The 14,408-nt window shown below is 41.7% G+C and overlaps 1 protein-coding gene across 1 annotated transcript in view; it reads left to right on the top strand.

Annotated features, from left to right (window-relative positions):
• LOC115077467 (chloride channel protein ClC-Kb-like) overlaps positions 1–14,408 on the top strand; it is a 99,460-nt gene that overhangs the window by 55,220 nt on the left and 29,832 nt on the right. The window contains 6 exon segments of the mRNA XM_029579760.1: positions 580–793; positions 6,175–6,308; positions 8,932–9,068; positions 9,238–9,277; positions 10,292–10,356; positions 11,074–11,142. Coding sequence (XP_029435620.1) covers positions 580–793; positions 6,175–6,308; positions 8,932–9,068; positions 9,238–9,277; positions 10,292–10,356; positions 11,074–11,142 — 659 coding nt within the window.

Raw genomic sequence — 14,408 nt, forward strand, 5'->3', positions numbered from 1 at the left:
AGCAGATATGACTTATCCGGCTAAGTTGCACCAAATACAGGGATATTCAGCTATATAGCCATGCAACTAAATATCCCATCTAAGTTAGCCAGATAAGTATTTACAGCTAACTTAGATATCTGGCTAAATTTTGAATATTGACCCCCCCCTTATGTTTACAAGGCCAATTAATTAAGGACAGTGTTAAAGTATGCCTGGAGACTTTAACTGTTGATTTCCTCATTTGGGTCTGTTGGTCAAACCCAAGTCCAGGCTCTTAATGCCACTACAGTATCAACAACCTAACTCTATGTTGGTATGAGATGCGAGCCCATTCTTGTACTTGTAGTTCCCATCTCTAAACATACTGCAGGACAGCAGAGACTGGGCTGTGTTGTGGCAAAAGGCAGGACACCACAGAAATAGCAGCAGCCTCATTTGGCCTCTGACTCCCTTGTCCATCTATCTATAGACTAAAGATTATCCATTTGAACCCCTCTGTTTGTCGCCCTGTCTATAGATCAGCGCTCAGTCTTCCTATCTTTGTGTCTGTATATATAGATATGCACATCTGAGGTTCTCCGGCTCTTCTCCTGCCAGGTGCAGCTGCCTACTCAGGCGCCGTGACCCACACTATCTCCACAGCCGTGCTGGTGTTTGAGCTCACTGGTCAGATGTCTCACATTCTTCCTGTCCTCATCGCAGTGTTGATAGCCAATGCGATCAGCCAGCGGTCACAGCCATCCTTCTTTGACGGAATTGTCATTGTTAAGAAATTGCCATATCTCCCAAAACTCACCGTGGGCAAAACTAGGTGAGAGAGCTGTTGACTTCTGCTTTGTGGGTTTTGTGTGGAGCTTTTACAACTAAACTCACCTGCAAGTTTTTCTTCCATGCATAGTCACCAACAAAGAGACCACAGTTTGTTTGTTTATTTATTTTTATATTCCCCCTTTCAGACACTTCAAAGTGTATCGCATTCAGGTACTGTGGGGTCAATATTTATTTATATAACATTTGTGTATTGCTTATCAGAATTTCTAAGTGGTTTCCAAGATCACATTCATAAAAATCATTCGAAAACATAAAAGCAATAAAATAGACATATCAAACATTAAAATAGGTAAAATCATAAAACAGATACGATATTGAATATAAATTCAATAAAATACAAAAACTCTGCTCATCTAATTTTACAAACGTTAGGTCCCAGCCAATGACAGTCATCTATCAAATCATAAATCCAATCCAGTAAGTCACTCAATATGAAATTTACCTTAAGCCCTTTAATATTCCTCATGCCTATAAAATACAATTAGTTAAAAGCTGGTTGAAAAAAAGCTTTGGTTCACATTAATTCCCAGCCAGTAATCCTCATCTGCCAAATCAAAAAAAGCTTATTCAGTAAACCATAAAATTTACATTATGCCCAATAAAATCCCTTATGCCCACAAAATATTATTAGTTAAAAGCTTGTTGAAACAAGAAACCCTTAACTATCTTTCTGAACTTTAAAACTGAATTCTCTTTTATAGGCCGAGGCAAGGAGTTCCACAATTTAGGCTTTTGTACATAGAATAACTGTCCATGAGATTCATCCAGTCTGACTACGCTACGTGTGGGAACATCCAATAGACTTGGTGAAGCTGATCTCAAAGGCCTAGATGAATGATAAAAGTTAAGGGAATCATTAAAACTGGAGGTTACAAGGTCATTAAGACCTTTAAAAACCATCATCAGAATTTTAAATTTAATCCGCCACTTAAATGATATCCAGATAATCCATTAAAATCGGAGTAATGTGTTGGCAGATTGGAGTCCCGGACACACATCTAGCTGCCGAATTTTGAACATTCTGTAGAGCTATTATGGTAGCATGGAAGGCTAAGATGCAAGGCATTGCAATAGTCTAGAGAAGACATTACTAAAGAATAGACAACAGTTTTAAGGTAATTTTATTAAGATAATGCAGTCTTTGCAGCATATGAAGCTAGTAATAAGGCCTTTTACCACCTTACTGATGTTAGACTTCAGAGACTAGGAAGAGTCCATAGTGACCTCAAGGTTACATATCTGTGTAATGATTGGGATCTGTGCCCTGTCAGTCCTGGGCACATCTTGCATTGGTTACATAGCTAAGTAAAGAATTTCAGTTTTACTCATAATGATTGCGTACCGGCGTATTCAGAAACAAAGAAGAAATTTTATCAGTTTTTTATTTAAAGAAATAACCAAACCTTTGAGAATTTAAATTAGTCTGAGAGTTCTTATTAACAGAAGAAGTTAATGTCTTTACTATATAAAATAGTTCACGTGACTGATTTAGGGCAGACTGGATCTGACTAGCTAAGAAACAATGTTTCTTCAATTCAGCTTTAGACTGGTGGTCCCCAAGTTTAGAGAGCTAAGATTCTTGATCAATGTCCAATTTGGTTTTTCGACAACTACATGTCAGGATTTCTGTACTCGGGGGTACATCACCCCTGGAGCTGTACAGGACGACAAGGCAGAATATTGGTCTAGACAAGGGCCGGTCTTCCGCCTAGCCATCCCTCTCCCAAGCAGGTTGAGCCCTTGGGTTCTGGGGGCCAGTAGGTCTTTGCGGCAGCAGTACACATGGTGAGGCAAGCTGGATTGGTAGGACAGGCTCCAGCAAGGTGTGTTACAGGTTAGACAAGGCAAGACTTAGTAAAGGCTGGACAGGGCAAGTTTGGTACAGGCTGAGAACTGGGCAGGGCAGGACAGGACAAGACCAGACAGACAAGGACAGGACTGGACAAGGACTAAAAAGGTAGATGAGTAACAGAGAACTCAGAAGCCCAAAGGCAACAAGGCTGGAGGCCCATAGGCCACTAGGTTATAGGAAGGCCTGGATAGGCCACAAGGCAGGATACAAGACAGAATTAGGCCCGAAAGTCTCAAAGGCAAGGTATTGAACAGGAGCAGAAGCCTAGAGGGCCACAAAGCAAGGTACAAAGCTAGAGCAGGCCCGAAGGCCACAAGGCAAGCCAAGGAGCAAGAAGTCCTGAAGGCTATAAGCAAGGCACAATGCAAGAGTGGCTAGGTCAGAGAGCAAGGGTGTCTCCATGAAGAGGCAAGGATACAATGGCAGGGCTGGGTTACATAGGGCTGGAGCTTGGGTGTGATGCAGGCAGTGAAGAAGAGCTTGGAAAGGCTGGAGATTAAGCTGAGTCAAGAGGCCATTGAGGAGATGGCTCTGATAGCTCTGAAAAGAGCTCACTGGAGGCCTTTGCAGATGGGGAGGTGTTATAGTAGTCAAAATCGGGGTACGATGAGGCTGCACAGCAGACAAAATAGTAACATTACATTCTATAAGTTGCTTTTTAAGATTAATAATTTTGAGGCCAAACCATGGAGCTCTATTTTGTCTATTCACAAGCCTATTCTTCAAAGGGGCTATTTTGTCAAGGGCTTCTTCAAGAGATTGCCTCTAAAAAAAAATTACGGCTTCTTCCATATTGGTCGGAGTTATATCCTAGATTTTGGAATCCGTATTTCTCGAAGGGAGTCAATTTCAATTTGATTATGTTTACATATTTTAAATTTGGAGACAGGACTGTCCAGTTTGGTCTTTCTGAGGATATCCTGTACATTAATTTGATAATGGTCAGGCCAAGGTACACTCTCACAGAATGGGTGGAGTTAATTCCGACAAATACCAAATCCAAAGTGTGTCTGTGTGAATGGGTGGGTTGATTTGTTATCTGCACCCACTCCAAAGAAATCATCGAGATTAAAACTATATCAAAACTTTCAGAGCGAGGAAATACATAAAAAAGGAGATTAAAATCTCCTAAAAACAGAAAATCTTTCAGTTCTGCATTAAAAGACGCTAGCATGACAACCAAAGCTGATGGATAACTATTTAATAATGTCAGAGGGGAATAAACTACACACACCTTCCATTCAGAATTTGCAAGAGTGAGGGCTTCAAGATTGGGGAAAGCATCTAATTGAACTGAATTTAACTCATGAATAATTTTGGTCATAATTAAAATAATCCCCTTCTCAAAGGGCATGGACATGAAAAGGTTCAATGATAATATAAATGAAGCTGATTAAGAAGTAGTGTATCAGTTTCAAGGAGCCAAGATTTGGTTATACAGACCCTTTAGTTCTACTAATTAAATCAGTTATTATGAGAATCTTTTTTTCTAATAGCCTAAATATTAATGAGATACACCAAAAAAGAACTAGAAAGCGAACACAAATAACCATGAACCTTGTTGAGAACAGACAAAATTCTTAATGGTCTAAAATGTTTGGACTTAATCCCAGCATAACGGCCCCAACCCCCAAATGACAGGAATAGACTTGTCTGTCGTAGCAAGATATAAACTGTGGCTCAGATGTCAACAAGCACTTAGGTAGCACTCAATAGCACATGGTGCACAAAGAGGTAGACTCTTTGTGTGCGCTCCTTCAGCATCTGGGCCTCTCCCTAGAACCCGGCCCCTCAGATGACGTCGGGGAGGAGGCAAGCTTTAGTCCCACTGGGTACAAGAAGGGAGATGTTCCGGCTCGTTTGCAATGCAGGCAGATGCTCCAAAGATGGAAGGGAGCTCAGAGGCAGATGTGGCACAGCAGGAGATGGTAACTAGGCTGTAGGTAGGCAGTCCCAGACATTGAAAGCTGCCCAGATATAACTTATCCGGCTAAGTTACAAGGAATATTCAGCGGCACGGCTATGCTGGTGAATATCCGTGTAGAAGTCTCTACTTAGCCGGATAAGTTATATCGAGGTTATATCGCCCACAGCCCACCCAAATTTTATCCAGATATTCGGTGACCACTAGATAATCGAAGAAGCCCTACTTATCCAGCTACCTAGCGCCAAACGTGCTTTCAGTATCAGGCCCAAAGTGTTTATGATCCTAACCTTTGGACTTAGGCTTCTAAATTGGCCTTTTTGAATTCCTAGTGCTGAGTTCCTAAGTTTAGGCTTCCAGTTTCATTATGCTCCTAAATTTAGGAGCCTAAACAGTAGGTTGCTACAGGGGCAGAGTTAGGCTTGGTAACAAAGTTAGGAGCTTAGCACTGACTTTCAGAACTGAGCACTTAATTTGGGGGCCAAAATCCAGGCAAATAAATAATAATCATAAATTTAGGGATTACATGTAGGAGTTCTGCTTTTTTTTGAATATCAGCCCTATTATTATTGTTATTGTTAATTATCTAGTGGAGGATAATAAATTTGGGCATAACCTGACAATCATTTGCCCCAGAGAGAAATTCCTCTCTGACGCCCAAATAAGAATCCAAGCAAAATCATCCTTTTTTTCCCCTATTTTCTCTTAAAAAAAAAAAAAAAGTAGTAGAGGTATCTTCTTTAACAATTGACTTTTTGGCTAAGATCAAGTGTAGTAATGGTTGCTTACAGTGCATTAGGAGGGCAAGTTTCAAAGCCATTTTTGCAGGTGAAAAAGCATTCTACCTTTGGGGGAGTTTAATTTTGCCCAATGTGGACAAAATTAACCACTTTGTGCAGTTTTGCCTACAGAGACAGGTAGTTAGAAAACGGATTACGCAACAACGCCTTTGGGTTTGTATAATCAAAACCACACACATTGTTTCTGATGAAAAAATTACCCTCAGAAAAGGAAGGCACAAACTTCTGCAGGTAATTTTTACAGGGGCAATAATCAAAGCAAAACTACCTGCATAATTGAGCTTTATTGATGCAAACCCTGCAGGTAAAAAGTACCTGTGTGGGATTTCATTTATTTTGCTAGCAGCTAGATGTGAAGTGGCGAGGCAGTGGAAACAACTAACAGCATCTAGAAGTAATTGATTGCTCACCAAGCTAGAACATATGTACAGCAGGGAGCAGCTTAGGGCTTTAAGAAGAGATCTTCTACCTGCTTTCCGCACAGTATGGGATACTTATGACCACTGGAAAATCGAGAGAGCAAAGCCACTGCTTAGGGAGTGTGACAAGGGAGGAAATAAAAGGCTAATAATACTATTGGAGAAAATTGTAAGACGTGTAGGTAGAGTGATTTACAGGGATAACATATGTCCACTACAATGTGTTGAAGCTTACAAAGCTATGTAATTACAGATGAAAATTCTCAGTTAAATATACATTTCAAAAAAAAAAATGTACCTGTGGAATTTGCAGCAATGCAGGCAGTCTGATTATTGTCCCATATGCTTTTTCCCCCCCCCCCCCAGAGCTCATGATATCTATGCTGAAGACTTCATGGTCACTGACCTGAAATACTTGGTGAAGGGTTTCAAATACAAAGACATCCGCATTCTGCTGAAGGTCTCCAACCTGAGACAGTTCCCGTTGGTGGATTCTGAAGGTAGGTCAGGAATGACAGTGGATTGTGGACCGTCCTGCTGTCCATATGCAGCACCATGAAGAGTTGCGTCCTCCGATCAGAAGAGTTTGTCCATCCTGGAACCTTAATCTGGTCCTTTGAGGTTTGTGTACGGCACCTTTTGAGCCTCTGCGGAGAGCGACACTGAAGGACTTGTCTCTCAAAGTGTTTTTTCTTGTGGCTATATGCTTGGCTAGAAGGATTTCAGAGTTGCAAGCTTAGTCCTGTCGGGACCCCTTCCTTCAAATTTTGAATTCAGGGGTTTCTTTGAGGACAGTGCCTTCTTTTTTGCCAAAAGTGGTTTCCACATTTCATGTGAATCAAACTGTGGAGCTTCCAGCCTTTCCAATGGTAGATGCATCCGCTCCACATACGAAGGAGCTCAAGCAGTTAGATGTTCAGGGAGCTCTATTGCACTATCTCGAGGTGACGAATGATTTCAGGAGGTCCAACCACTTTTTAGTTTTGTGGAGTGGTGCGGTTTCAAAGCTTCCAAGGCTACTATTGCGCGTTGGTTGAAAGAGGCGATTCTGGAGGGCTTGCGGGCTCATTCTACGCATTTGCTGGTGGCCTCTTGGGTGGAGGCGCAATTGGTGTCTCCTCAGGATTTTTGCAGGGCAGCGACTTGGAAGTCGCTACATACCTTTGCGAGACACTATCATTTGGATGTGGAGATTCAGGTTCTCCTTCTTTTGGCGAGAGTGTTCTGAGAGCGGGACTCTCTAGGTCCCACCCTAACTAGGGGGCTTTGGTACATCCCAGGAGTCTGGACTGATCCAGGTACATACAGGGAAAGGAAAATTGGTTCTTACTTGCTAATTTTTGTTCCTGTAGTACCACAGATCAGTCCCAAACCCGCCTGATTTCAGGAGGTGGAGAGTCACCCATTCAGCTGTTCTTTTTTTATGGATAACCATTTTTGTAATATAGTTTAAGAAAGTTTTGATTTGTTGGTTTTTTTCAGTTGTTTTGTTCTATTGCTTGGGTACAGTTCAATACTGAGGAACTGCAGGTGGCACTAGGGGTTATTAAGCAGTGTCAGTGAAACTTTCTCCATCTGCTGACATGGATGCATAAACCCAGGAGTCTGGACTGATCCAAGGTATTACAGGAACGAAAATTAGCAGGTAAGAACCAATTTTCCTTTATATGTCATCAATTGGTCCATTTTTTTAAGAACTAGGGCTATCCTATTTCATCTATGCTGATGATGTTAAACTGTTTTTTCCTTGTTGTAAGGGTAATTTTTCAGTGTCTCATTTTTATAATTGTATGAATAATAATAATAAGATCTGGTTGGGGGAAAAGGGCTTTGCTTTGAATGTTGCCAAGACAAAGTTATTATGGGTGGGTAAATCACTCCTACCGGAGGGCCTACGGATTGTTCTTGATGGGGTTTTTTGCCTATACTGACGGAAGTCCATAGCCTGGGTGTATAGATTTTAAATTAACCATGATACCCCGTGTGAAGAATGTTACAAAACTTGCATTTTAAAAACTTAAACTGGTGAAACCATTGAAAGCATTTTTACCAGCTGATTTTTTCAGAAGTGTTGCAAGCTTTACTACTGAGTCATATTGACTATTGCAATAGCTTGCTTATTGATTTATCAGATAAAGTTTTGAAGGTGTTACAGCTGGCACAGCATGCTGCAGCAAGGATTATCAGTGGAGTCAGTAGGTATGACCATATTTCACCAGTGTTGCGTGATCTCCACTGGCTCCTGGTCGTTTTAGTCACGATTTAAATTGTTAGTGACCGGACACAAGTTACTATATTTTGATAATCAGTGTATCTTGGGAAATAAATTGCAGCAGTATATACCAGAGCATTCCTTGAGATCTGAAGGAACAGAAATGCTAGCATTACCCTCAAATTGGGACTTTTATTCGAAATTAATCCGTAGAAGAGCCTTCTCTTATGCTGCTCCCGTAATGTGGAATGCTCTGCCTGTGTACCTGAGGAAGGAGAACATAAGAACATAAGAAATTGCCATGCTGGGTCAGACCAAGGGTCCATCAAGCCCAGCATCCTGTTTCCAACAGAGGCCAAAACCAGGCCACAAGAACCTGGCAATTACCCAAACACTAAGAAGATCCCATGCTACTGATGCAATTAATAGCAGTGGCTATTCCCTAAGTAAACTTGATTAATAGCCATTGATGGACTTCTCCAAGAACTTATCCAAACCTTTTTTGAACCCAGCTACACTAACTGCACTAACAACATCCTCTGGCAACAGGATGTTAAAAAGAAATGTAGAAAGGATCTTAAAACCATATTGTTGCAGGATGCTTTTAACTGATATTGATTATATTAAGTGTCTATGCTGACTGTTTCACTTTTTATTGAATGTGTTATTCTAGCAACTGTTTGGAGGAGCGGTATATACATTTTATAAATAAATAAATAATAAATGAATAACTTGTACCAACTGATAGGTGGATTGGATGCACACTGAACAGATGGATTAACTGGATAAATGATTGGATGCACAGTTGTATCTTTTTTGTCTTTGCCCATTTTCATTTACTGACCTACCTGTTTATTTTTACATAAGATCATTACTTTAAGGTTGTTCTTCCTTTCATGCTTCAACTCCAGACTCCAAGATTCTGCTGGGTTCTGTGAAGCGAAAACATCTGGCCAAACTTCTCTCCCAGCAACTGAGCAGTGAGCGAAGGCTTCAGTATCTTCTCAGTCAGTCTGCAGATAATTCAGAAGGGACCACTGACCTATCTGTGAGTGCTCAGGGAATGTATGCTGATTCTATCAAGGGCAGTAAAAGAAGGAAGGGAGCAGAATAACGATATATAAAATGTGTGAATAAATAAATAAGGAAAGATTTAAATCAGCAAAGAAATATACAATGGTTTGAATGTTTATGGGATTTCTTGTTCTGTTCTCCAGATTCTGAATAAAAATTGGACATCTGAATCAGACAACACTGGTGAGAGCAGAGTCCTCTTTTTCTGCTGGCTAAGTGTGTATGGGTCATGGCAGTGGGATCCTGCAGTCATATGACTTGCAAGAAACTGAGAAGGCTTCCAGGACTAGGGCACATGGAGATTTTTCTCTTTCAACAGCACAAATCAACCAATTGTGTCTTAAGTTGATGATGACATTGTGGTTTGACATCCCCAGTGACATTATCATTTGAATACATGGAAAAAAATGAATCATGTTGTCTACACAATGGTTCTTTTGGGTGATAGTTATGCCTTGCAGGTACAGTGGCAAATATTTTAGCTAACCAGCCCTGCCATTCCCTATATATTTTGTATTACTACCATGCTATGCCACAAACCTCAAAACTAAAAGTTGTTGTCGAAAAGCACCACTGTAAATGAATTAAAACCTGAGGAGTCGATATTTAGCAAGCCAATGAGCAAGAAAATGTTACCCGATATTCAGTGGAGCATAGTTGGATAAGTGTTTCGCTGACCATACCCTGTTAAAGATACCTGGATAAAGTTATCCAGTTAACTTTGGGACAGATATTATTCCAACCAGACTTACTCAGCTAACTTTTAACTGTGTAGCGCTGAATATCAGCACTTGCTGACTAAATTGTAATCACATTCCAGGAATGTCTCCATCACCTCCTCTTTTTATCTGGATACATGTTGTGTAGGTAATGAGTTACCTGAATAAACTGTAGCCAGATAGTGATGGGGGGAAAAACTCAATTCTTGGGTTTTGTCTGGGTAACTTGAAGTTACTTGGACAAGCCCTTTGAATATTGACCTCCGAGGGTTACCTTAGCATCCACCTTATCGTAACACAACCAATAAAGTTTACTGGAGTTGGCAGTACAACACTGGCAAGACATCTTCCTGCCCTTCTCCCTGAAATCTCTTGTTGGCATATGACAATTCCTGTGAGTAGTTCTTGTGTATCTGTCTTCCTTGCTCTGGTAGGCAGTGTTTGAGGGCTTTGCCTCTTCCCTCTCATGCTGTTTCAGAAAGCCTGGTTCCTGGGGACAGAACGAAGAGCTCAGAGGATACCGTGACACTGGAGTGTGGAGAGGTGAGAGGCAGGTGAACTGGCCCACAAGGAGAGACCAAAGGACAAATATGTGGCTTTATAGTGAAAGGAGAAGTTGTAAGTAGGGTGTTTACTAGAAAGCATAGCTGTAGTTTACACTAAACATGGTTTCGTTTTAAGGAAACATGTCTTGGTTGAGACAGGCTGCAGCCATCCTGGTGCTGTCAAGTGATATTTGCAAACTTTTATAACTGAATATAGCTGGGTCCAGACAAGAATGTATTGAGACATATTTCCCTGAACGTACCCGGATCAGTCCAGATTCCTGGGTTTTGCACCCCCTCTAGCAGATGGAGACACAAGTTTAGCAACAAAACTCTGCCTTATCTAGGATGGTGCCACCTACAGTCTGGCAGTATTCTTCTGTCTCCAGCAGGTGGAGGAGGTGCAAAACCTACAGTCTGAGTTAGGGCCTAGCTGAGTTGCAGGCCGATATCTCCCAAAGTGGAAGATGATTTTGAGTGACTAGCACAGGAATTAGTTGAGTGAGTGATTTGGGGTGAGAAGCACCCAATTTGGGTAAATGAAAGGTGATTATGGATCAATGGAGGGTGATTTACAGGTTAGTAGTCCTTCAAAGACTCCTACTGGGCTGCCATATTCATGTTAAAGGGGGCACTCACCTCGTGACTCTCTGCTGCCATTTTTTATTGAATTTAAAACAGTCATAACAATTTCTTCCTTACTATTGCCCAGTAGCAAACGAGATCTTTCCAGGGAGGAAGACGTCGGAAGTCCAGCAAGAAGCGTTTCCAGTACTATACCATGGTAGGTGATACTTAGATGTCCTCTGTGTGCCAGTATCCTTTTCTTGCCATTTCTGAGGTATTCCCGGGCCAGCCTCAGCATCCACTTCTACACCTGCTAAACAGAAGTACTTTCTTTTCAATCCTATAGGCTTTTCAGTGTGATCAATGAGTTCAACTTATACCGCTTAGCATATGTCAAAAAAGGCAACAGTTTTCACACACCATCAATAATGTAATACACACTGGGGCAGATTTTAAAAGGGTTAAGCACGCAACTGCGAAAACCCGCTCCTGCGCTCACCGAGCCTATTTTGCATAGGCCTGGTGATGCACGCAAGCCCCGGGACGCATGTAAGTCCCGGGGCTTGAAAAAAATGGGCGGGGAGTGGGCGTGGCCAGAGGTGTAAATAAAAAAAATAAAGGTAGGGGGGATTTAGGTATGGCTGGGGGCAGGTTAGATAGGGGAAGGGAGGGGAAGGTGGGGGGGGGGGGGGGGCGGAAGGAAAGTTCCCTCCGAGGTCGCTCCGATTTCGGAGCGGCCTCAGAGGGAACGGGGAAAGCCATCGGGGCTCCCCTAGGGCTCGGCGGGTGCAAGGTGCACAAGTGTGCACCCCCTTGAGCGCGCTGACCCCGGATTTTATAACATGCGCGCAGCTGCATGTGCATGTTATAAAATCTACACCCACTGGTGCTGATTTATCATTCTGTGCAATGCAAGACAACTTGGCTTGATCTCTATGTGATGCCCATCATGTAGTGCCAGATTTATGGCAGTCTATCTGTTTGGAGATGTTGCATGCCTGCGAGTAGGGGGTAGCCCTTTGCTGCGGCTTTTCTTTATGGGATCAGGAGAATATGGAAAGCAGAGCAGCAATCAGAAAGCTTTCTGTAAATAGCAGCAGCCCAAGGCACCAGTGAGGGTGAATTTGAGGCTTTGTGGCAGATTGCCTTGAATCCTCTTTGGACTTTTTGCTGTAGAATTTGCCACAAATATGACTTTTACTTTAAAAGAAGGTCCGTTGTGGGGCTGACATCCCCATAGCTCGTCCATAATACTGGGTTTTATAATGATAGGGGATCTGGGATCTGTCGGGGCCAGTACGGTCTGGGTGCAGTCATGGAAATGGTGTGTTTAGGAGATGGGTGGTGGGGGCGAGAGGATAGCTGCTGCTTCTATGGTAGACCAGGTAGCCAACAAGAGTGGAAGAGTGTGCCTCAAGAGGAGGTGCCTCTCCAGCCTTGAGGCCAGCAAGGGTCATTTAGTGCTACCTGGGCAAACTCCCTGATATTCAGGGAAAGGCCAGGGGATATTTACCCTATGGTTTCCAGGTGGTTAGATCTGCCATTGGAAGGTCCCAGTGGTTCAGCATAGGGTGTGCCCTGATTGGTGATAGTATATAAGGATAGCAACAGAGGCGCACCTTTGCTGGTACACCAGACTTCTGGGATGTGTCCTCTGGAACCTCTGCTCATTTGACCTTGTTCCTGTGATATATTCAGCTCTAAAGTCTTGCTTCCGTGTTCCTGATGTATGGCTTTAACAGGGCCACGTGAAAACATAGTAATTTGCACTACTTAATCACTTCATTGCATGCCCCCTAGTCTTTGTACTTTTTGAAAGAGTGAGGAACTGATTTGTCCAACATAATTTTATAGATTTCTATCATATTTCCCTCAGCCATCTTTTCTCCAAGCTGAAGAGCCTTAACCTCCTTAGCCTTTTCTCATAGGGGAATCATTCCATCTGTTTAATCATTTTGGTCTCCCTTCTCTTTACCGTTTCTAATTCTGTTATATCTTTTTTGTGATACAGTGACCAGAATTGCACACAATACTCAAGATCTGGTAATACCATGGGGCCATACAGAGGCATTATGATATTCTCTATTCTCCATTCCTTTCCTAATAATTCCTAGCATTCTATTTGCTTTCTAACCTGCCGCTGAACAGTGAGCAGAGAATTGCAACATATTATCTACGATGACACCTAGATCCTTTTCCTGGGTGGTAGCTCCTAATATGGAACCTAACATTGTGTAACTACCGCATGGATTATTTTTCCCTATATGCAACACCTTGAACGTCCATATTAAATTTCATCTGCCATTTGGATGCCCAATCTTCAAGTCTTGCAAGGTCCTCCTGCAATTTATCACAGTCCGCTTGTGATTTAACTACTCTGAATAATTTTGTTTCATCTGTAGATTTGATAACCTCACTTGTCATATTCCTTTCCAGATCATTTATGATTATATTGAAAAGCACTGGTCCAAGTACAGATCCCTGAGGCACTCCACTGTTTACCCTATTCTACTGAGAAAATTGTCCATTTAATCCTACTCTGTTTCCTGTCTTTTAACTAGTTTGTAATCCACGAAAGGACATCGCCTCGTATCCCATGACTTTTTAGTTTTCTTAGAAGCCTATCATGAGGGACTTTGTCAAATGCCTTCTGAAAATCCAAATACATTACATCTACCAGTTCAACATTATTCACATGTTTAACCCCTTCAAAAAAATGAAGCAGATTTGTGAGGCAAGACTTCCCTTAGGTAAATCCATGCTGACTGTGTTCCATTAAACTATGTCTTTCTATATGCTCTGTGATTTTGATCTTGAGAATAGTTTCCACTATTTTTCCCGGCACTGAAGTCAGACTCACTGGTCTATAGTTTCCCGGATCACCCCTGGAGCCCTTTTAAAATATTGGGGTTACATTGGCCACTCTCAAGTAGTCAGGTACAATGGATGATTTTAATGATAGGTTACTAATAGATCTGAAATTTCATTTCTGGGTTCCTTCATAACCCTGGGGTGCATAAAATCTGGTCCAGATGATTTGCTACTCTTTAGTTTGTCAATCTGACCTACTACATCTTCCAGGTTCACAGTGATTTGGTTCAGTTCATCTGACTCATCACCCCAGAAAACCATCTCCGGAACTGGTATCTCCTCAACATCCTCATTAGTAAACACAGAAGCAAAGAATTAATTTAGCCTTTCTGCAATGGCCTTATCTTCCCTAGGAGCCCCTTTAATCCCTCAGTCATCTAACGCTCCAACCGACTCCCTCTTAGGTTTCTTGCTTCGGATATATTTTAAAACGTTTTTATTACGAGTTTTTGCCAACTTCATTTCAAATTCTCTCTTAGCCTACCTTATCAATGTTTTATACTTAACTTGACAATGCTTATGCTTTTTCCTATTTTCTTCAGATGGATCCTTCTTCAAATTTTGGAAGGATATTTTTTTTTGGCTAAAATAGCCACTTTCACCTCACCTTTT

The sequence above is a fragment of the Rhinatrema bivittatum genome, chromosome 16 (genome assembly GCF_901001135.1).
Source record: "Rhinatrema bivittatum chromosome 16, aRhiBiv1.1, whole genome shotgun sequence".
Classification (NCBI taxonomy): Eukaryota; Metazoa; Chordata; class Amphibia; order Gymnophiona; family Rhinatrematidae; genus Rhinatrema; species Rhinatrema bivittatum.